The 24587-nt window shown below is 32.1% G+C and overlaps 1 protein-coding gene across 4 annotated transcripts in view; it reads left to right on the top strand.

The window, feature by feature from the left end:
• The window catches only part of CADM2 (cell adhesion molecule 2), a 1032141-nt gene that overhangs the window by 769808 nt on the left and 237746 nt on the right, over positions 1-24587 (top strand). For all 4 annotated transcript variants that reach the window (XM_081301404.1, XM_081301402.1, XM_081301403.1 and 1 more), the window contains one exon: positions 24079-24228. In XM_081301404.1, the coding sequence (XP_081157530.1) occupies positions 24079-24228 (150 nt within the window). The remainder of the gene's footprint in view (positions 1-24078; positions 24229-24587) is intronic.

Here is a 24587-nt window from a genome sequence, read left to right as displayed (position 1 = left end):
TAGAAATATTTCTAATACCATGGTTTTTAAAAACTGACATGTCTTTTTTTTTTTACTTCCATCACTGTATATGGATCTATAAAGAGCTAAGGAGAGGATTTTGATTTTTCTTAACGGTGTTTTTTCATTAATCAAAAAGAACTGGTTCCATTTCTCCCCAAGTTATACCAGAATGTTACCAATCAAGATAGGTAAAGCCTTGTTTTCCCCCGCTTTTTCCAAAAGGAATAGCAAATGTAATGAACTTTTACAAACTGGTGTAGTATTGTGTGTGTGTATATATATATATATATATATATATATATATATATATATATATACACTATATATATATATGGAACTGTGAAATTCTGAAAATATTGGAAGCAAGTGGAAATATCACAGGAATAAAGAGAAATTGAGGTTAGCAGATCATTTCTAACCAAAGCATTTAGGAAACATAAAATAATTGGATAAGTTTTAAAATTGTGACAGATAAGACATTTACATGTATTCATCTGGAAAATGAATTTTCATAGTGTTAACAGATCTTTTTATAGCTCTTTCTAGTCATTTTTAGCTTTAGAAGTTTTTCATATTAATACCAAAATTTTCATTGTCTTAGTTAAGTCTCATTTTAATATATTACTTACTTAAGTCTTGTTTTAATATATTCAAGGTTTATGTATGTTGTCTTTATTTCTGTGTGTTTTTGTCTAAGTAACATCTATGGAATATATAAGTTTCTAAAATAAGACTTGAATTAATATATCCACAGAGTCTCAGGAACAAGGAAGATTTATTTTTCATTCACTTTTATTTCCCTTGTGGTGATTAATAACAAATATATAGCTTAAAAATTCCAAAGTCAAAATGAATAATTAATCATCAAATAATAATATGGAACATTTCTCAGCAGCTAGCAATGGGCTTCCAGGCATTACCTAATTTCAGTGTAGAGAGGTAGGATACTAAATACAGCTCAAAATACAAAATGCTATCGACCATAAGCAAGTACCTACTTATGTTTCACTTCTATGTTAGCCTAGGTCTAGAGGCCAACTTTTGTTTTTTCTTCATATCTTCTGAGTACACTTTTTAGAATTCAGCAACTCAGGTCTCAGTTTGCTGTCATTTGCAATTTTCTTTGTTTTTGTTTTTTTTTACCCTAAATTCTCATCCATTTCATTTTTCTGTTTCCACTTACTGGATAATTCCTTATGCTAAATAGATAAGTAATGCTAGCTTTGGTAACAGATAGAGCCTAGGTTTTATGATGTTTTAAACAGTTGGAATATGTTTTTTTCCCTTTGTTCACATTTCGATCTGAGGACTAGTACTTCTCCCCAGAGAAAATTCAGGGAAACAGGCTTACAAACAAAGGCTTTTTCATCTTCTTAACGAAAAAATAAAATGCACACACACACACACACACACACACACACACAGACACACAGGCACATTAAAATGCCACCTTAGTCAGTCAGAAGGAGGGAACTTTTTAATAGGCCAAACCCACAATGTAAACAATCCCTTCTGCTTATGTTCCTTTGACATTTAGCCAGATGATCACACTTAATGGAAAAGTAAGATAGATGGGCATGCAATCCAGCTGTGAGGACAAGAAAGGAAGGAAAAGCATTTTCCTGAATAGCTGGCTGTCTCTGTATAAGGAACTTGACATTAAATGCTACTTTTAGTCCATTTGACCCTGCCACATGTATATCCCCCAAATCTATATTTCTAGATGAGAGAAGCAGAGACCTAAATAATCTTTTTATTGCTTATATAGTTGTTCATTTTTTTAACTTAACTGGTCATGCAAGCATTTGTATAATTACTTATTTAGATCTTATTTGGATTATCAGTTTTCCATCTGATGCTATTGCTTTCAGGTATATTTATGTGTGGGATTTAATCAACATGAAAAGTATCTTTAGGAGAATAACCAGAGATTTTGTGTTATTTAATGTCCAGATTTTTCACACTGTAAGTTCTATGAGGGCTGGGTCCATGCCCATATTGGTCATTCATAGTCCCTAGCATTAAGTGTGATGCATTGTTCACATAAGTATGTAATAAATATGTAAAAATGTGTGTTGAGTAAATAAAAAAAGACTAGAAGCTGATGTGATACTAAATTTCATTTAAGTAATAGCTAAATTATTAACTCTAATATACTGAACATTTTTCCTGCTCAAAGGCAAGATTTATACCTAGCAAGAAAAGTCCAAAAAATTTTTTTGAGGCTGGAACTTCTTGTTTTGAAGTTATTTTATATTGGGCGGACTTGTATCACATTACCTTCAGTATATAGCTTTTGTATTTTCATTGGACTTCTGCATTTTTCATCCTCAGATCAATGTTCCCTGTACATTCTTTTACTTTCCCCAAAAGTAGAAATGATGTATTCTGCCTGAAAATTAACTGAAAGAAATCTAAGATAAAATATGATGGATGTCTCAGAATAGATGTAAAGTTTCCTAGATTAGCTGGACAGGAAAAAAATATTATTCATATGATTTACATATGCATATTGGTATTCTTCTATTTAATATGGATAGCCTAAAGACATTTTATACAGCATTATTCATGGTATAATATTTTATCATAAGAAAGAAGCAATTAATAACAGAAAGGCAATTATTTTCAACAGTTTAAAGAGGAAGATTCTATGAAACATTTATATATAATTGTTCAGTCTCCATATGCAAAGCAGCATGTACAACATGCATTTTAATATAAAGATATTTAAGAAGTGTTTTATGTTTTTAAAAACAATTTCACGGTATATTTTATTTAATGATTATTCCTTATTACCTTCAGTTGCAAAATATTACCCTCATGAAACTTTTTGATTAATAATCTCTTGCAACCAAATTACTTCTGTCTTTAGTTTAGTTTCACTTATTTCTTTTAATACTGAGAAAAGTTCTGGAGTTAAAAAAAATTGTGATTTTCTTTAAGCCTTGAATTTTAATCTTTTTTTAACTGAAAGATTATTAAGTATGCCATCCTAATATTTAGATATAACATCATGTGGCACAATGATATTGGATAGCATTGGCAATTATTTTTAGTATTGGGAAGACTAAAAACACTAGGATGCTAAAGGAGTTGTATTGTTGATTTATGTTTAAGAGTCAACAGTTTTACCAGGCTCAGTGTAATTAAGTCTTCATGATACACAAAAAGGATAAAAAATGCTTCTCTTCAATTTTTTTTGTATTATACTTAACTATTACCAGTCTGTTGAACCTAGAGAATGCACATATGTTCACACATAATTTTATGCATATATATATATATATATATGTATATATATATATATATGTATATATATATATATGTATATATATATATATATGTAGAAACGTATATATACACACCATAATGATGAAGATAAGTCTTCTTATAGCACTTCAGAGTTATTTTATGATTTTATAAAACTACATTTAAAACAAGGCATATAAAAAATTCAAGATTATTAATAAATAAAATATTTAAGGTAGGTTAGGTGGCCATGCAGACAACATCTGTGTAGGGCAGTAAAGAATTTTAGTGTTAGGTATAATCCAACACCCAAATTTTCAAACCACGTTCACTGAACTTGTTTTACAAACTTATACTTATTTCAGGTCTTTAAAAAAGGAGTTCACTGCATATCTGTAACATAATTTAAGTCGTCTTACTATTTTATTCCATGTAATAGTATAATGATATTACTAACATTTTATTGATTTTATAATTGCAGGAATTGATAACATATTGATTCCTGCTTTAGTTCTTAAACATAAAGTCTAAGAAACTTGCATAGCATCCATCAGATTGTGATAACTCTATTATGGTTTTATAAACCTAAAATACAAAAATCTATTCAAAATGGCAATCATTTTTATTCAGATTTATATGAACTACTTTTTACATTTGTTGAGGTTGATTTTTGTTAATGCTTAGATATTTTGCATCCTCTAAATTCACCCTGATAAAACAGACTTGGTGCTTCACTAGGTACATTGGTGTTTTACAAGATTACTGGGGGGTATTCTTCCATTATTTCAGTTAGATACAATCTGCTACAATAAACTTACTTACTGACACACAAAATGAATTACACTCTCTTTTATGAGAAAACCATGCTCCAACACACAGTTGCTATTCAGATAAATCCACTCATGTCTACATGTTATTAGGTACTAAATTACCTTTAAAATAATTCAGTAATTTAAAAAGTAGAAGAATTTTATTAAAGGATTTTTACCGCAAAAGAAGAAATATAGTTTTAGCACAGGCAACCATTTCTAACATGAATTCACTGATCTAGAAAATTACTTTAATGCACATATCAATATCCAAGCCAGTAGCTTATATTTCAGCAATTAAAAAAATCTCTGAATTTCTTTCTTGTGTGTATAATGAAAACACATAAGAATTTTTAAGAGTAAAATCATAATTACCTCTCATTATTGTTATCCTAGTAAAATGAGTAATAACTAATAAGAAGTTGAAAATAGGGAAAACAAATCACTCATTTGAAGATTAATATAGTCTTCTTATACTGAGAAAAATATGTGTGGCATAAAATGTATCTTTACTTTATTTAAAAAAGACTTAATAGCCACATAATTTGAGTATTAAAAATAAGGACATTCAAATATTAAGGATAATGTGAGTGAGATCCAGAGAGAGCTTTTCATGTTTTAAATTCACATGTACTTCTGTAGTTAAGTCCTTATTTTCATTTTGAACATTATTTTGAAACCCCATGCCTGTAAAAATATTGCATATAGACACTGAATAAATTGCTTTTTCAATGTATAGTTGAGTAGAAAATTATTTAAAGTAAAGTTTTGTTTGAAATTATAATCCTGGCATTCCCTAGATATTCACTAAGACAAATTACTTATCTTTATTTATATTGTTCTTGACTATAATATATACCTTGAAATCTCTAATTATTAGATACTATACTTTTATGCACAAAGCAATGTAATATCCAACATAAATGATAAGGCATCTTGGAAACATCTGGTTTCTAATATCTTAAAAAAGTAAACATTCAATGGTGATTATTTTTATTTCCTCATGTTGATTATTTCTATCTACACAAAGTTTCTTAATTTGAAAGAGTAAAATGATTCTTGTATAACTTTAGCTGTATGGGATTTGAAAAGCAGAATAGCTCTCTGACATGCCTGAAAGTTCTGCTAAATGATATGACTTGATTTCATATGGTCTTTGAGCTACAATTTAATTCATTCCTGTTTATTTGTTCCCCTAGTATAAATCAGGTTATACATTATTTATTCATGTTTTCTTTAAACCATCTCAAATTCATTGCTTATTATATTTCCAAGATGTACATAAATATGCATATTTTTCTTTCTCTTACTTTCATCTATTTATGCAAATTTCTCATTTTATATTTCAGCATTATAATTTTCATAAATAAATTCTTTATGAATTTCTGCTCATGACATTCTAATGTATCTAGTTACAGAAAATATATTTGCCATATTTTAACCGTATGTTTTCATGGATGGCTTTCTTACCTTTGCCCACACGCTTTTACTATTCTTTCTATCTTCTCACCTTCTTTCTTTACAATATGCCCAATTTAAACTAAAATTGAGTAGTGAAGAGTTTCTCCACAACTTATATTATTTAATAGAATCATGGAAACTCATTTTTCAGTAAGTTCTTTCTTATTCAGTGAGTTCTAACTTATACATGAATGAAGTGATAGAAAAGCTTTTTAAATATTTCAGTTTAGAGCAGTGATAGTAGCCTGTCTGGACCTTTTGAAACAATGAACAATGTTCCTGAAATAACTTTAAAGTCAAAGTGGATTCACTCATGGATATTACTCCTGAGCTCATTTTAATATAGGTAAGTATATGAGGTGTGCATATGTAAATGTTATTTTTTTCTTCATTACCTCAACCAATAGCCATTAGCAGAATTCTTATTGATTTCTGTGTGAGAACAAAGAGAGGGTTTCTAGAATTCTGCAAGGGCAGGTCCTGATTTGGCACTTGCCCTAAAAATTGCAACATTAGGAAAATTCTTGGAAATAGGAGAATTAAGGATAAAATCAGGATTCTTGGTGTGTCTATATGGTTTTTTTTATATTTAATAAATTCTTTTAAATTTCCTGTTAATGGAAATTAAGTTTCTATATGTGTATGTACACTATTCTAAATACAAACTATTGTTTTAGTATATTTAGTATTTCAAATATATTTTATGTATATGAATTCATGCACCTGTTCTTTTTGCTTTGCTAACTTGTCACTCCATTATTCAGTCTCTGAGGATTTCTGCTGAGGTTGCTTTGGTTCCCTTTTGCTTGTCCATTTAGCTATTCTTCCCAAATGACAAGAAATATTTGCAAAAACTCTAAATATTATGTAAAATAAACTTGTTTATTACCTAGTAAATTCTTCATACACTTTATTTACATCTTATAATACACAAATACCTGTTAGACACCATCAATAAACAAGTTCATCTTGCCAGATGCACAAGATAGCTCATGGTTTCCTTTTTATGAAGAATCTTGTATTGATTAGGTCTAATCAATGTGATATCTACATATGAAATTTCCAAGGGCAGCCTTTCCCAAAAAGTGGAGCTCCCAAAAACACGGCTGATAATTAACCCTAGCTGTGCTGAGGTGAACAGTCAAGATCTGCCCATTGAGGCCAATCCAAGTTGCTACGTCACAGAATTGTGAACTACAAAAAAATGTATATTGATTTGAGAAAATGTTTTGGATGATTTGCTAAACAGCACGAGTTAGCAGGTAAACTAGTATGCCTCTGTGTCCATATCTTAATTGGTGACATCACTATCTGTTCTGTTACCTGTCTGAAAATCAAGTTTCATTCACAATGGTTTCCTTTCCACTCTGTCTTTCATCTAATTAGTCTTCATATCTTTTTTTTAGGTTATTCTTTTTTATTCATTATTCAGAATTAAAGAATCTCTTACTCAGAAAAAGTATCAAAAAACTCTCATTTTTTAACTTACTGTGATTTTTCTCTTCCCTCTAAAAAGTGAATTTCTGAACATCCTTCTTTACTCTCTTCAGTTCTTATTGATTTATTTTTTTTAAAAAAATTATTTGTTTTAATTAGTTATACATGACAGTAGAATGCATTTATGCACTTTGGCATATTATACCTAGATGGAGTATAATTTCTCATTTTTCTGATTGCACAAGTTGTAGAATCACATCGGTCATGCAGTCATATATAAACATAAGGCAATGATGTCTGTTTCATTCTACTATCCTTCCTATTTCCATATTCCATCCACTTCCTTCCCTTTACTTCTCTCTATGTAATCTAAGGTAACTCTATTTATTTTCCTAATCTGCCACACCCACACCACTTTATTGAGAATTAGCATCCACATATCAGAGAAAACATTTGGCCTTCGGTTTTGGGGGATTAACTTATTTCGCTTAACATGATATTCTTCAACTTCATCCATTTGCCAGCAAAAGCCATAATTTCATTCTTCTTTAAAGCTGAGTAATATTCCATTGAATATATAGACCACATTTTCTTTATCCATTCATCTGTTGAAGGACACCTAGGTTGGTTCATTGTTTAGCTGTTGTTAATTGAGCTGCTATAAACATTAAAGTGGCTGCATCACTGAAGTATGCTCATTTTAAGTCCTTTGGGCATAGGTGGAGGAGTAGGATACCTTGGTCAAATGGTGGTTTTATTCTGAGTTTTCCAAGGAATCTCCATACTGACTTCCATATTCTTTGCACCAATTTGTAGTCCCACAAGCAATGTAGGAGTGTACCTTTTTCCCCCGCATCCTCACCAACATTTATTGTTGCCTGTATTCTTTTTTTTTTATTGGTTGTTCACAACATTACAAAGCTCTTGACATATCATATTTCATACATTAGAATCAAGTGGGTTATGAACTCCCATTTTTACCCCAAATACAGATTGCAGAATCACATCGGTTACACATCACATTTTTACATACTGCCATATTAGTGACTGTTGTATTCTGCTACCTTTCCTATCCTCTACTATCCCCCCTCCCCTCCCCTCCCATCTTCTCTCTCTACCCCATCTACTGTAATTCATTTCCCTCCATGTTTGTTATCCCATTCCCCCCATAACCTCTTATATGTAATTTTGTATAACAATGAGGGGCTTCCTCCATTTCCATGTGATTTCCCTTTTTATCTCCCTTTCCCTCCCACCTCATGTCTCTGTTTAATGTTAATCTTTTCTTCCTGCTCTTCCTCCCTGTTCTGTTCTTAGTTGCTCTCATTATATCAAAGAAGACATTTGGTATTTGTTTTTTAGGGATTGGCTAGCTTCACTAAGCATAATCTGCTCTAGTGCCATCCATTTCCCTGCAAATTCCATGATTTTGTCATTTTTTAGTGCTGCGTAATACTCCATGGTGTATAAATGCCACATTTTTTTATCCATTCATCTATTGAAGGGCATCTGGGTTGATTCCACAGTCCAGCAATTGTGAATTGTGCTGCTATGAACATCGATGTTAAATTTAAAATTAATGCTGCTGAAATAATTGAATTTTTATGAATTTAGAACACATTTATCTTAACATAAAGGAATTACTGAGCTAAGAGTGACTTGTACATTTTAGAATATGGATTCCCTTTGAGTTCTGTATTCTGTTGTCTTTTTCATAACATACAGTATTTATTATTATTATTATTTTTACATGAAACTGGTATATACCAGGCCATGAGCACAGTTGAGGGCCTGTTGTTAATATTTTTGTTTCATTTATTACCTAGTAAATTCTAAGCCTTCTGAAAGTCTTTTGTAGTTTTTATTTAGGTCTTTATTGTAAAAATCAGGAATCATATCAATGAGGTATAAAATATTATTATCTTGATTCCTTGTTAACCTAAAACTGTTTGTACAGCTTGCAGAGAATACTTCTGTTGTAATTAAATCTTGACAATGCCTCTGTCTTAAGGCGATGGTTGCCAGCTTTCTGGTCTAGAAATTCTGTTTGCTTTCCACAAAGCTCCATAATGTCCAAGCAATCTTTGAAGGAATGTAAAATTCAGTTTCTGACAATTAGAATACATGGAAGAAAAACTGTTAAATGTTTGGCATTACAAATTTGTAAGAGTGGGGTCTTATCTAAACACACCTATCATAAATGTCTTGTAAAAGAAACATTTTAAAATACCATCAACATTTTCATTCCACTTATTCTTTGCTACTTCACTCAAAACAACATGACCTTTAAAAGTAATAATAGAAACAAATGAAAACCAAGTTTATGCCAAGCAGCCTCTTAATGTAGGTTTTGGTGTAGATTATGTGTCTTATAGAACATGTTTAATGTTGATCTTATTAAAATGACTCCTATTAATTATCATGCTATATGTGTGTATTTTCATTTGGATTTACAGAGCCTCATTCACAGTAAATGTTCAAAAATATTGTTAGAATAATGAAAAGTAACAAACATTTGTTATTTCTTCATTTAAATTTCTTTTGTCAACAGTAAAAATAAGTCCTACTGTAAAAATAAAGCCTCACAAAAATGAGAGAAATAAATAGTTTCATAGTCTAGGAAACACATTCTATCTCTTTTGAATGGTTTTTCCTCTTAAATTACTGCATTCTTTAAAGGAAAAAAAAACTTGCATGCAATCTATGCAAGATTTTAAAATATAGAATTTGGATATAGGTCATTAAATACCCAAATCTTACAAAATCAATGGACAGTTCCCTGGATCAGCAAAACAGAGTCAGGGAGAGGGAGTGATGGATGAGGATAGCCACATTTATTTAATCAGATTTCATTCTTCAGAAAGTACATTTAAAATTCAACTGAACAAGAAGAATGAAATTCAGTAAAAACAAATACTAAACATACACTTTAAATACTTTTTTCTTGAATTTTTTAAATCAATACTGGGTCTAATATATGATAATCTGCAAGTGGATATTAGGCAATTTCTCTGTTCAGATGATTAAAACTAGTAATAAATGGTTTTCCTAATTTTGATATTTACAGTTTTTATTTACAACTTGAAATAACTAGCATATTCTAGGATTAGATTTATATGTTTAGATAAATGCTGTTATGTAACAAGAACAGGGATTATAGAGGTTTGGTTAAATGAAGTAGCAAATGAACAATATAAACTGTAAGAAATGGCTTAAGAGTCAATTCAAACTACTGATGATCACTATTAGTGAATAAGAGTATACCCTATGTTCTCACCAACTCTTCTGCTTCTCATTTGGCAAGCATCCAAATTTCTGCTGTGTTAACATTTGCTCCTGGGAGGACATGAAGGAAAAAAGGTCCATAAGGTTCCTATTGGCCTAGACAGTAGAAACATCTGCTGGATTCAGGAGCAGCTTGCTGGCCCAAGTCTGCAGGGAGAGTTGATGCTTATCAACCCTGCCACATGAGTCGATATTTCCTGTGCCCTGGGGCTATGCAAGCTAATTCAAGAAAAATGAAGGAAGCGCTTTACATGTCAAAATTCTCTCATTAAATAAGCATCATATATATATTTAAAGCAGCTATCATGGCATTATAAATCATTAGTTTAATGCTAATGCAGTGCAAATTCTAACAAATACAAGTTTATTTTCTTATCATTAGTCAAAACCTTTTGCATTTTATGCATTTAGAAATTTTCTGTGAGAGATTTGACCCTAAATCATGAAGGGTTGGCTTTTGTTGATCTCTGGTAAGGAAATGTTGTAAAAAAGAATATGTACTACCTTCTTTTTTAAGGTCATTTTTGTAGTATACTTTAAGATTAACTGTCAATGATTTCAATAGTGGGATCTGGGATTATAGCTCCAAACATAAGTTTATTGAACGATTACTAAATATAATTACTGATTTTTAATGTACACACACACTCACAAAATTTGTCATTTCAAGAGTAGTTACATTTAAAATATCTTATTCCTTTGTTGCTGTGAAGAAGCTAAACACTTGCAAATTTTGCAACTGTCCTCTGAATCCTTGATTTATTATATCCACTGCCCTGAATTTGAAAATTTGTAACTTCTAAGGGTGCATTAATATTTTGTAAAAATGTCTTGAAAAATATAGGATCTACATTTTAAAAAATTATAAAAAAATTATAAATAAAGTATAACTACAAACAATAGGACTAATTTTCTATTAGAATTTCTTTCAGAGAAGAATTTGGTATTGAAAATATTTGGAATTATAATAACATACTCTCCCCATGCACTGGATTTGAAAAACACAATACTAAGTACATATCTAAATTTGAGCAATGAATGTCAGCAATTGTTAATATGTCAGTGTAGTTTTGAAAGAATGAGACAGATCTAAGTTCTATCTATCTGTCTATCATCTATCTCTCTATCATGTCTCATGTATCTGTCTACACTAGCACACATCTTTGCTTTCAGATTTGTCAAGGCATGTAAGGCTAGGACCCTGAGATAAAAATCTGTAGCACAAATTTATGTGAAATCATGAACTATATCATAATTTATTTAGTTCCAATCTGGTAGAAAAAAGGAACAAGACAAATAAGAACAGTTTTGAACATGTATAATGTGACTAATTTGCTGATGTTGGAACAGCTTGTACCTCAGCAAGTAGACTATGCAGAGATGTTACAGTCTTATCATTCTGAAAATATAGTAGCAGTGCCCACTATGCTAGAGTAGTAACACTATTTTTTCGGGGGGAGTGGGGTTCAGGGGATTGAACTCAGGGGCACTCAACTACTGAACCACATCCCCACCTCTATTTTGTATTTTATTTAGAGACAGGGTCTCACTGAGACCTGCTTTTGCTGAGGCTGGCTGTGAACTCACCATCCTTTGGCCTCAGCCTCCCTAACCCCTGAGATTACAGGCTTGTACCACTATGCTCAGCAGTAATACAATTCTTGGTTTCATATATCCAACAATGTGCACAGAACACAACCATATATGTTTTACACGGAGTTTATGCAAAGGTCATAACCCAGGTGATGTGAAATGGATGTTGATAGCCAACAGGTTAATTCCCTGAAATGTTTCAGAATGTGTGTAAGTCATTCTTTTACCATATTGATGAGGTCAATATGGGCTACATTTACCCAGGGAGGCCTCTAGTTTGGTGGTCCCTTTGACTTTTATGCCTTGCTTGTCACACAGCCTTGTCTGGATATTTTCCATGCACCTTCACATCTAGTCAATTCTGAAAATTATTTTTTCCAGTACCAATCTTCAATGGCATATAGATGCTTAGTCCAGTACAAAGCAATCTCCCTAAGTTCTCTCTTTTTATTTTGTGTACATCTGGGATTTCCTTGAATTGCAAAGATGATTCAGCCAAGAGACTGCTTTGTGGGAGTGCTAGAGATGAGAAGAAAGGTCAGGAATCAGTTGTTGACACTTCCAACATTGTAGTTTGGAAAATCTTGGCCTTTCTATAAATGTGTCTTTTTGTCTGGTTTTCATTTGGCAACACTATTTATAACAAGATTTCTAATATTTAAGTCAGAAGAGATTTTTTTCAAATTCCACCTCAATTTTTGTTGATTTTTATTTTAATAATTCCCATTAAAAACATTATTATTATTTTCCAACCAGAAGATTAAAAGGGAGTAACCCACGCCCAAAAGGATGTGAGAAGATATTATTAATTTCTTTTTTTCCCTTATCAGAAGTATAATTCTTTGAGCTGATTTATCTACACGAATCTATACAAAGTATCAAGTTTCATTTTAAAATTTTCCCACAGCAGTTTCCATTTGCTCTCGTAGGGGAATGTTCCCCTAGATCTAATGTGGCACTACAAAGGGCTCAAACATCAAAGCACGTAAACATGGACAAGATGGGTGAAATCAACATTAATGAAATCTTTGTGCACTCAGAAATGATCAAACAGTGAAAAACACATCCTATTAACCACTGTGTTATTACATTTTTTTTCCAAAAGGGAACTTGCTCCTTAGGGAATATTCCAAGTTGATTGATATGTTACTACATATTGATCTACACTTAAATAATTAAGGTGCTATCATTTGAACACAATGTTCATGTGTTCAAAACTGTGTGCCCACTATGTCTAAGGAAATATCTTATACCTATCAGAGAATTAAAATGAAAGTGCATTTCTGACTGTGCCATTGAGAACTTTAAATGTTATCTTGTATTCATATCACCAATGGCTGCCTTAAGAATAACAATTGGTAAACATTTCTATACATGTCAAAGAAGGAGTTGTATTTATAAGTTTATGTAATACACTCTTACACAGGGAAAATATCTCAAAAAGTTTTTATTCTCTCATATTTTAAATCTTTGGAAATGCACTATTTATTTGAAAGCATACCACTATTATCCACTTAGGAAAATATATCTATGAAAAAGAAAACTCTTTTAAATGTAATGTTTATATCCATAGTAGTTTACCAAAAAAATTCTTTTCTCCAAAATAACTACTGCAGTTTTAAGAATAAGCAATAGATCCACCATCATAAATAACAAGAAACTTACAAAACCAATGATATTTAAAAGTCAGGAGTCTATGGACATATGGTTGATGATCCTATTTGAGAACAAGCTCAAGTCAATAAGGCTCCATTTACTAGAAAGTTAGCTATATATAGTATAAAATTTTAAAACCCCAAGAGATTTGTATTTTTTATAATAAATAATCCCAGTGAAGTTTTTGTTTTTTCATTTAAGATTTATTTTTTTGGGGGGGGAGTTCTAGGAATTGAAAGGTGCTTTTCTACTAAGCCACATACCCAGAAATTTTTAATTTTTATTTTGAGAAGCATTTCACAAAGTTGTTCAGGGCCTTGCTAAACTGCTTAATCTGTCTTCAAATTTGAGATCCTCCTGCCTCAGCTTCCCAAATCTCTGGGATAATAACCATGCACCACCATTCCAAATCCTCAGCAGTATTCTTGATAGTAAACATAACTTTACAATGATACATGTGCAAGATTAAAACTTCTTTATTTACAGATAATGATTGATTAATAAAATAATGTTTTCTGAGACAGTGAACTGAGACATATCACTTCTTTCAATAGCTTGCCATTGCATTAAAGGGATGGCAGGAAGAAAAATGTATGCTTCCTATAATTTATGATCTGGCTCTGATCTTCTTTTTTACCTTATCTGGGACCATTTTCATTTGTCTCTCATCTCTCATGCTTCAGTCTCTTGACCTCCCCCAATGGCCCCACGCCATCTTCTTCCACAGCCAACCTCTTTTCTGCTCTGGCTAAGGAATTTAACATCAGCTAATTTATTTTTCAGGGTACTGAGCTGGTTTCTTCCTTGTCTCTGGACTACTTTGAAATGTATGGCTTTCTCTGGTTGTTTATATTTCACTTGAAATGTTACTATCTTCTTAACCAGGTCTTTTCTTATTTATTTGTGTTTCCTTATTTTTACTGACTCATTTTCAGCTCTGAGTGGGCAAGAATCATTTTAATCTTACCCACAGTTATATCCCCAGTTTCTACTATGAGAAGCATATTCTGAGCATCAATTATATGTGTGTTGAAATGATTAAAGGCATCAAAGTATGATTTATCAACAAAACCCATTAAAATATAAAAGTTGTCTCTGAAAACATTACATTATATTTATAGTTCAAATGTCTAATATGAACTGAAATTATTTATTATTAAAAGGTAGTTTACATTCATATTATTTCAAAATTTATCACACTCCATATTTGAAGAGGCTGAATCCAAAGAGCATCTAAGTTGCTATTTTCCATGACTAACTATATTCAATATACCAATACAATCATTTTGATTTTCTGCAGAGAATAATAAAGGAAAATAATATTAATGAAAGGCAATCCAGATAATAGTTAATATAATTTTATGTCTGTGGAATATTTATTGTATATGACACAATCCAAAGGAAAAAGTGATTCCAAAACATATGTACAAATTCAAAGGAATGATAAATCAGGCAATGATAAATTTTAATTGTTATAATTTGATTTCATTTAGAATAAGAGAAAATCAGCATAAAAATCAGATTGAAATTCTTGGATATTTTCTATTTTTAACTCCCCTCTTAATCTTGATTTTATTTTGCTAGCAATATTTATATTTTTGAACATTCTAAAAACTTGTATATTTGAAATTAGGATTTTAATGATACTGCTTATACTATTTAATTTAGTTTGCTCTTAGATGTGTTTTAGAGATTTTAATTTCCATTGAGGTCATTTAATATGTAGACTATGTTAGCTATATGAACTTTCTAGGACTTCTTTCTTGGATGAGACAAATATATATGTATAACTTTCCCTCCTTTTAAATTCCAATTGAATTTTTCCCAGGAACTTCAATTTTAAACAGTTACATCCCACCCAGTCAATTTTTTTTTTTTTGGTCTCCTGAAGATTGATTATTGTACACTCAGCACTATATCCCTCACCCTGTCTTCAGAAGAGTCTTACCATCTGTGTGTTCCTTTCCAGAATATTTCCTCCAGGTTGACATCTCAATTTAAAATTTAGTTACGTGATTGAGCTTCACTGTGAACCAGACTGTGATTGTGGTCATAAATTTCTTTCACTGGAAGGATGCCTCTCAAGTGTTCATCAGTTATCGAGAAAAGCTAGTCAGATCTAGGTCTTGCTCATTCATCCTGCAAACAATATTCTAGAAAGATAAAATGACTTTATGCACACATGATAATTACCATGTGAGTTTGTTTTGAAGTAACAGAATTTTACAATTCTCTTATTATTGTATATTGTCTTGAGAGACATATAATTGTTATTTTATTTTTAAATTACTTCCTTTGATTTGGATTCTCATATACTTTGGATTCTAATATACTTTGATTTGGTTTTTAATATACTTGAAGGTATATTTGTATGAGAAGCAATGAATACTGGTGAATATAAATTTGAACAACTCATCAACCTCATTTTTACCTTGAGAAAACAGATATGTTCATTCAATGAACTATTTTTTGAATATTTGACAAAACAAAACATTTTAGGGAATTAAGTAAATACAAATAAATTAACAAAACAAAATATATTTGGGGGTGTGTGTATGTGTTCTGGTATGTGAACCCAAGACCTCACATATGATATTCAAGTGTTTTACCACTGAACTACACTCTTGCCCTTTTCATAAAATTTATTTTGAGACAGAATTTCACCAAGTTGCCTAGACCAACCTAAAACTTGTAAACTTCCTTCCTTAGCTTCTCAAATAGCTTGAATTGAAGAACTATGTCACCACGTTTAACTATTTTAATGTTTTTATATCAAAAACACATTGTGGATATTAAACTGGATTAATTGTGTTTATTTTAGATCACTGTTTTTAGTATATAAGCAAGTTTGTGTTTATTTAGCATATTGGCAAGGTTATTAGCAAAAATAAATAAATAAGCCAAGAATAGAAAGAATTGACTTTGTATATATTCAAGTTTTTAAAAATTTAGGAATTCTTACCATCAAGTAATGTTTTAATACATGCTAAACAATTAGGCAAAAGCATAAAGCAGCTATAAAACAAAATGTTCTAGGGTTTTACAAGTATTCTCTGAAAATTAGAATTTTGTAATTTAAGAAAAACAAGAACTTAGTGATATGACTAAGTAATGCAAAATTAATGGCAGAAATTAGAAAAATCTATTTTATGTAGAAATAATAACTGTGCTGGGAATATTATAATAGAGAAGGCTGATGTATACAATTACACAAAACATTTTTTAAATGGAGGGGAAGTCACTAATGTTATGTTTCACCTACATTACAAATTTCTCCAGGGACAGCACTGATCCTGGTACTCAGGAATTACCTCTCATTATAAATTCTACCAGACATTGCAAATGGCAGCTAGTTTTGATACAATGTTATATAGTTAACTGGGTAACCTGCTCAGTCAACCTGTGTAGATCAACAGGAAACAATGCAATGATTATTCCCTAGGTTCCTGGTCTGCAGAGTGTCCTAGAAAACTATAATCATATTCTGGAAAAGTAAAAGAGAGAAGGAATTTCTACCAGAGAATGATAATTCTTTGGGTCAGGAGCAGTTGGAGCCACTGTAAATCTGAAAGGGCCTTTGTCATGGATCACAAGCCAAGGAGGGATCAAGGCCAAGCTTTGGGTACACAAGGACTTCTGTTTCTGAGTTGGTAGCAGGATGGGCTACTCACAATGGCCATAGTGAACACCAGGATTTGGTCTACAGGATTCTAACTACTGATGTTGCCAATTTGGCACTGTCATGCTCTGATATCAGAATGAAAAAGCCCTTCCAACCTTCCCTGGCCTTGCAAGACCCACTGCCCGCCAGCTTTGTCTCTTCCTTACTTTGGTCTGGCAGTTGCAATGGTACATAGGTCTCCAAAGTGCTTCCTGTCTCTATGGAAACTGGCAAGCAGCACCAGTCTGATGGCTATGCTCCATAGTGGCTGGGCAAAGGGGTGGCACAGAAGGTGGAGACCAGGTGTTGTACTCTAAAAGGCAAGCTGAATCCAGAAAGGATGAAGTAGAATCAAAGAAAAATAAAATTATATGTTATAAGCCTAGGAAAGTTTTACAAGCAAACCTAAAAACTGGAATTCGATGATAGGAAAAAATAACTAAAGAATTCTAAGTATCCGAAAGAACAAATGGACATTGCAAAAGTGGAAATATTTTGCACTTAGTTACCAGTCTTAATTTTTCCTCTGATTTTCTTTCTCACATGATAGAGCATTCATTGCTCTTCTCTTGAGAATTGCAAGCCTGCATTAATGACATTAGTGCTTTTCAATCCAATAGGTTTCAGTATGCAATATGTGTTTCAGTCCACACAACTACTGAGCCACAACTTTCACATTAGAAGGTTATTTGTTTAGAATGCTTTCAGTAATTTAGTGGAAGTAATAGCATGCTGTGTGTGCATTTAGGTATATTTTTAGACTCTAATTTAGGCAATAAGAATGATCTTGAACTTTCTAAGATGCAGGTTCTTTGTATAAATACCCCAAACCAGTTGATGAAATGAAAGGGGGTGGGGTGGGGAAAGAGACAGAGAACAAAATCCTAAGAATACTTGAAAAGGTTTTTAAGAATAGTAGGAATAGTAGGCTAGCTTTGTACTTCCTTTAAAAAATGTGTTGCCTATTTCTGTCATTTTTTGTTGTTGTATTTAAGAATGATTTAAGAACATATTTTTAATTGACTGATCCATTTGGCCTCTGTGTTTTTCACATACAAGAGAACTGTGATGAGAGTAGTTTGCATTTAAGTGGGGTTCTTGAGAGAACATGCAAAAGTTTTTAAAAACATCTCAAACATTAGGTATGCTATTTGATTCAGGTGGCAATGTTTCTGTTGAAAGAGATAATTTTGGATATTAAAATGACAGCTTTCACTAAGTATAGATTTTTACACACTCTTATTGGAAAAAGAATATCTTTAATTCTTTTCATGTCTTGTTTTTGTTTGTTCCCCTTCACTCTTTTTAAATCTGGCTCTTCTGTTGAGAAAGTTTTTCTCATTTTCAGAAAGAAAAATATAATGAGAGGTCCTAAGTTCCCGTTAAATAGCCCATAAAATGTGATCATTTACTCTGAAAAATTACTGACTGTAACTTACTCTTTCTCAGCTGTGCAAAGCCTCAGCTTCTGACCTTCTGTCTAGATATATCTCAGGTGATTATTGCTCTTAGTAAGGAGGCACTCATGTGCAGTGAGCACTAGTCTACCGTAGTGGCCCCCTTTAATCTTAAACTCAGGAAGAGAGATGCAGAAAAGCATTGCCATCGCTCATCATCCATTCAAGAGATAGCAAAGCTTGAATGGTATTGTTTGCGGAAGCAGCGTCATACTTTGGAATCAGTGTTAAAACATGCATCTTTAGCTGCCTTCACTCTTTCAAAAGTACTGCAGGTCTCAAAGATCTCTCTTCATGATTTTGCTTTTTGCTCCTTTTTTTCTAATAACACCTCACAGTCCAATGTCAAGGTTAGGGTGGCCATAAACTTGGATTTGACTTCTGTATGTCTTATGTGACAATGTGTTAGATTCTTAGAGGTCATACAGCAAAGAAATGCATGAAATTTGTGAGGAAAGGACTGTTCTTAAGTAAGGTCAACAGGAGACAAGACTCAGTTCACTTGATTTTGAACTTGGTTCCTAATGTTGACAAGGAAAGATTTTAACTATTCTCTCCATAATTATATAACAGATGGAAAGAGTGAAGAGATAATGGCAGCTGCTCAGTCTATTTCAAGACAGGGCCAGGAGAGCTATCTTTTCAGGATATTGAATTATTCCTCTTCATTAAAGTGCCTTTCACAGCAATAAATTAGAAAATGATATCTGTATAGCTATAGAAAGTTTTTAAACCACTGGTAATAATAGAAATAAATGTGGCAGCCTAAGAATACTAGCACTACTCTCTACAGAGTATAGGGTAAATAGAGGCCCATTAGAAAAAATTTATTGAAAGAAAGGTGGGTCAGATGCGGGGGGGGGGGGAGCTAAAAATATGTGCAGAAGCACCAATAAGAGACATCAATGACATCTTTCAGTGGTGTGCTATAAATATTTTACAACTTGCTCTATGGGGAAGTTTATTGACCTGTAATGTCTGCCAATTTCCATGGTGAAAACACTCCCTCTGTGGTCAATTTCAAGCTACCAAACCTATGTCACTGAGCATGAAGTGGGGAGAGCTAGAGTCTCAGGATTTGTGTGAGCCAGCTCTAGCATATCATGGTTTTTCCAGAATTTTAAACATCCTTTCATTTGTTAAAAATAGGTATGTAGGTCTAAATGTATCTTTGAAAATGCTTCTACAAATTATGTTTTTCTTTTATCACAGTTAGGCAATCAGAATTAAATTCAGTTTATTTTCATAACCACTCTGTGATTAAGCAGGTAAGATATGAAAACAAAGTGCAGGAGTTCAAAATACAGTCCGTGTGATTTCTAGCTATGAGACTATGGGAACATAATTTAAGGCCTCTGTGCATTTGTTCCCTAATATTCAAGGTAGAGATGATGACAAGCTTGTCATTGCAGATTAAATCATTGATACAGGAAGCACAGTTAGAATTGTAGCTAGTGACCTAGGACATTGTGAACACCCCATTCAGGTTAGCTACATTTCACATATATTTAAAGCTGGCTTAATAATGGTGGAGGAATGAGATAAGATAGGAAAGGGACTATTAAACTGGATACAAAAGAAAAGTAAAATGCTTTTAGAATTGTAGAAATCCATCTACCTAGGAAAGCTTAGGGAGGGGTTTTACTAAATATTCAAGAAATATTATTGTATATTGTTTTTTCCTCTTTCTGGTGTACACATTTGCCATACTTCTATCATTTCATGTCCCATTTCAGTGCTGAAATAACATTAGCTATCTCTGTTCTTAATTACCATTGGTTATACATTCTACATACACTTCTTATTTATTTGAAACAGAACTTAAAATATCTTAAGACACTTACTAATATATCTTTAAAGTTCTTAGGATTGACCTTTTTCTGTATTCCTTTTCCTCAATAAAGAATTAGTCTCTACCTCTACCCTTCAATTTATCCATGAACAAATGCAGCTGGCTTGAAATAGTTTTGTCATGCTGCTGTCACACATTTCCCTACAAAAACCAGTCATTGTTCTAAGAAAACACATTCACTTTAGACAATGAACACCTTTAGTTTACAATACAGTAGGTTGGGTACCATAGCTGATTCAAAGATTAGATGCCTTGTGGCTATAATCTTAATTAATGTAGAATTAAGTATGAAATACAGATCACTATACAGATAATAAGAGGACATAAACAGAAGTGATGAAAAAAATGGGGATCCTTAAAAAATAGCCAGCTTCAGAGATTCCAAAGTGGAAGTTTCATAAATCCCATCATGTGCTACTTTGATAAGAATGACTTCTCTAAAATCTAGGATCAGGATGAGCTCAGTTAGAGTCAAGGTTATTTTAAAAGGAGGTCATGAAACAAGTGATACATTTTAGCAATGCTTGCAGATGAAAAACAAGATCAGTACTGTACCAAAGCAGATTGTCTCCTTCCTCTACATCACTGTCTCTTCTAAAGTTTCTGATAGTTTTGCAGGTGCCTTAGCAAATTTCTCTTCCTTGAACCATAGTTCCAATGTTGATCCATACAAGACAAATCCTATAGTCCCACAAAATATCTGTATAATAAATGCATTGAGGATGAATTCTTAATTTGATAAAATGTTAATTTTTCTAACTGAAAAAATGAGTAATTTCTTTGGAAAGACTCTCTGAGATTGAATGTCAACCTTGAGCCATCAGGAGTTAAAAGAGAAAAGTAGTAGCTAACTCTATGCTCTCTGCAGGTTATAACCACAAGTGAAAGGCAATTCAGACTCCAGAGAAGAAGTTCGACTGCCTATAACACAGGCTTTTGAATTGATTTTGGAAACCACATATCCTAAGGGTATTTAGGATTAGTAGATTCTCCACATGAATTTGCTCTCTATTGGGAAAAACTAAATTATTTAACTGCAGGGATTTTAGGCTGCAAGTCCCAGGGAACTGAAGTCATAGTACTTTAAAGTCAGAATCCACTCAGGGAAAAGATAGGGGACACTGTCCTAATCTCCTACCTGGAAGGACAAAGCTCATGTGTGCTGATATATGTAAACTACCCGGCATGTAGAAGACCCTAACAAATACCAGTTTCTTTCCTCAGTAGGCCAGTAAAGAAGGACTGAAATAGTTATCAAAATTAAATTCTCTATAGCATGGATGATTTAAAGGTAGTTAATATTGAAATCCTCTCTTATTTGACTTAAAATTTAAGTTTTGTTGTTAAAAACCATCATTCGCCTTTTTTATTGTTGTCTAATTCACACTTAAATAAAATGAAGCTATTATGACACAGCAGTTTTTATGGAAAGTAAGAATAAAAATGTTGAACTTTCAGAACAAACTCCAAATGGTTCATTGACTTTGTTTCACCATGGGAAAAAAAAAATCACTTAACCTCCCAGTGTCAGTTTACCCATCTGTGAAATGAGAAGGATAATATTTTCTTATGGGGATGTTTTGAAAATTATTTTGCAAATGTAGTGGATGAAATTGTTGCAAGCATCACTGCACTTTTTCCACTTCTTTAAAGAGGCAGACAGCATTATTTATGTACCAGTTGATAGTCAAAATGTCATCTGAGTAGAACTATGTATATTTATTAGCAGTTGTGTGCTTTTTATTACTTAAAGAATCATCCCCAGATTGTTCAATTTATGCATTACATTCATACCTAGAAACCTGAAAAACGTGTCTTAAAACCATACTGAGCTTCATATTTATGAGCTAAACTCTGGTAATTATTCCTTCTTTCTGTCTTAGCTCATGTTTTCTCTGATGCTGTTTTTTGCCTCACCTCACTTCACAAGATTGATAGTTCTCCATGTTTCCCTGCTCGAGGTCACCTCTGAGCTGTCGGCAAAGCACATCCCACTTTGGCTCCGGTTGACTTTCAAGTCAACTATCAAAGAATTTATTCCAGACAAATCCTAACCTCAATTTTAAAACTCCACCCTAAAGATTACAGGGAGACATCCTGGGGAGTTGCCATAGTGACTCTAAGAGGTTGGCATTGAGAAGACAAAGCTCCTGATATCAGATTTTTATTCTTGATAGGCCTAATTATGTAACATGGTCATGAACCTCTGTGCTTGTGTCAGTAAGGTCTGGAAAGAAATTTTTCCCTTCAGGCTCTTCTGTCTCTTATGGTGCCAATCAACAGGCTTTTTGGTAATAAGATTTTTTATGCCAATAGCTGCAGCATAACCTCAAGTGGTGCTTGTAGTAATGATAGAATCATTATAAAACTAAAGAAGAAAAGGGAAATATATTTCATGGGTGTGATTAAGTCCTTCTAATGTTCTTGCATATGTAAATTGTATTTGACTTAATGAACGACATTGCTCACATAATGGTATTTTAACCTAGCTCTAGATCATTTTTACCCATGTTGATCCTCACTATCAGACTTGTCCGAGCTCATCTCCAGATCATAGTGAAGTGAAACTTATCTGTAATTTTTTTGCATGCATGAGTTTAGTTTTAACTATTTGAAGTACACTTATTAAATACATTACATGAATTATTTTAATAAATTAGTATAATACTTAGGAAAATGGAAAACTTGAGAACATGGAAATAATACCAAAATTGACAAGGGTAATTTAAGAATATGTATTTTCCTGATTATAAAAGAACTATATATTCACTGGAGAAAAGCAGGTGATTACAAAATGAAATGATAACGAATATTATCTGAATCTTCTGAGTTACAGTAATCAATATATATATATATATATATATATATATATATATATATATAATTCATTCCTTTGACAAAGTCTCTTGCGCATACTGGCCTTGAACCAAGGGATCCTTGTTTTAATCTCCTGAGTATCTTGGACTATAAGTGTGTGCCACTATGACTGGCTTTTGTAATAGTTTGATGGATAAACACTTTAAAGAATATTCACATTGCTTTCTATAATACATTTTGTATTTCTAAAAACAGTTACATCTATTTAAGAAAAAAAACCTGGTGAAATAGGATTCTTTTATAATTTCCTTTATCAAAAATTGAATCTTAAGTTCTAATATTCATATTTCATAGACTTTATTCAGCATTATAAAAGCTATCAGAAAAGTATTTTATGGGTTTCATATGCTCCTTTAGAGAGTTCAATTCATCCAAAATTATTCACTGCCTTATCTTCAGCAATGACCCAATCTAGCACCACAAAATTAATACAAAGCCAAGGAAAATTAATGATTATCATGTAACTTTTTGAATGTAAATCTTTATGTGTGCTTAGGAGGGAAAGAAGTTTTTGGAACATGTAAGGGAGTATAAAGGAGTCATAATAGTACATCAAAAATGTCATCCTCTGATTAAGGATTTTCAATTATTTTTCTGCCTTTCATAATATATAGATTTGTTGTTATTGTGTTGGTTTAAATTTTATTGAAAGTGAGAAGTGAAGTCCAATGCAGATCTTGGGGAGTTAATCATTTTATAACTTTCATTTAATCAACATTCTCTTTAATCTCCTTTTAGGCAGCCAAGGGCAGTTTCCACTAACACAGAATGTAACCGTTGTTGAAGGCGGAACAGCAATTTTGACCTGCAGGGTTGATCAAAATGATAACACCTCCCTCCAGTGGTCAAATCCAGCTCAACAGACTCTGTACTTTGATGACAAGAAAGGTGAATACATTTTCTTTTACATGCTTTAATCATATTCTGAAATATCCTAATTATAATGAATTTATTTTTCTGAGATGATTCAAATTATTCCTTTTGATTACCAAACTGCTTCTGCTTGTATTTAAACATGTTAAATATTAAATACTTTAGTTTGCAAGTCATAAACACTAAAGATAACCTATGTCAACTTTTTAATAAAATAAACAGTTCTAATTCTGTTTTTAAAATGCTTTTATGACTTATCACCTTCTTTCTGTGGACTTTATTTTTTAATTCTTGTAGCTGTCTTCTGTATAGTTTGAATATTTTTTTTCTTACTCCTGGTAGGAAACAATTATTTTTATTCATTTTAATTTTAT

This window comes from Spermophilus citellus, assembly GCF_964194105.1.
Source record: "Spermophilus citellus genome assembly, chromosome: 7".
Classification (NCBI taxonomy): Eukaryota; Metazoa; Chordata; class Mammalia; order Rodentia; family Sciuridae; genus Spermophilus; species Spermophilus citellus.
The sequence above is the reverse complement of the archived record's forward strand: the minus strand, read 5'-3'. Positions and strand labels throughout refer to the sequence as shown.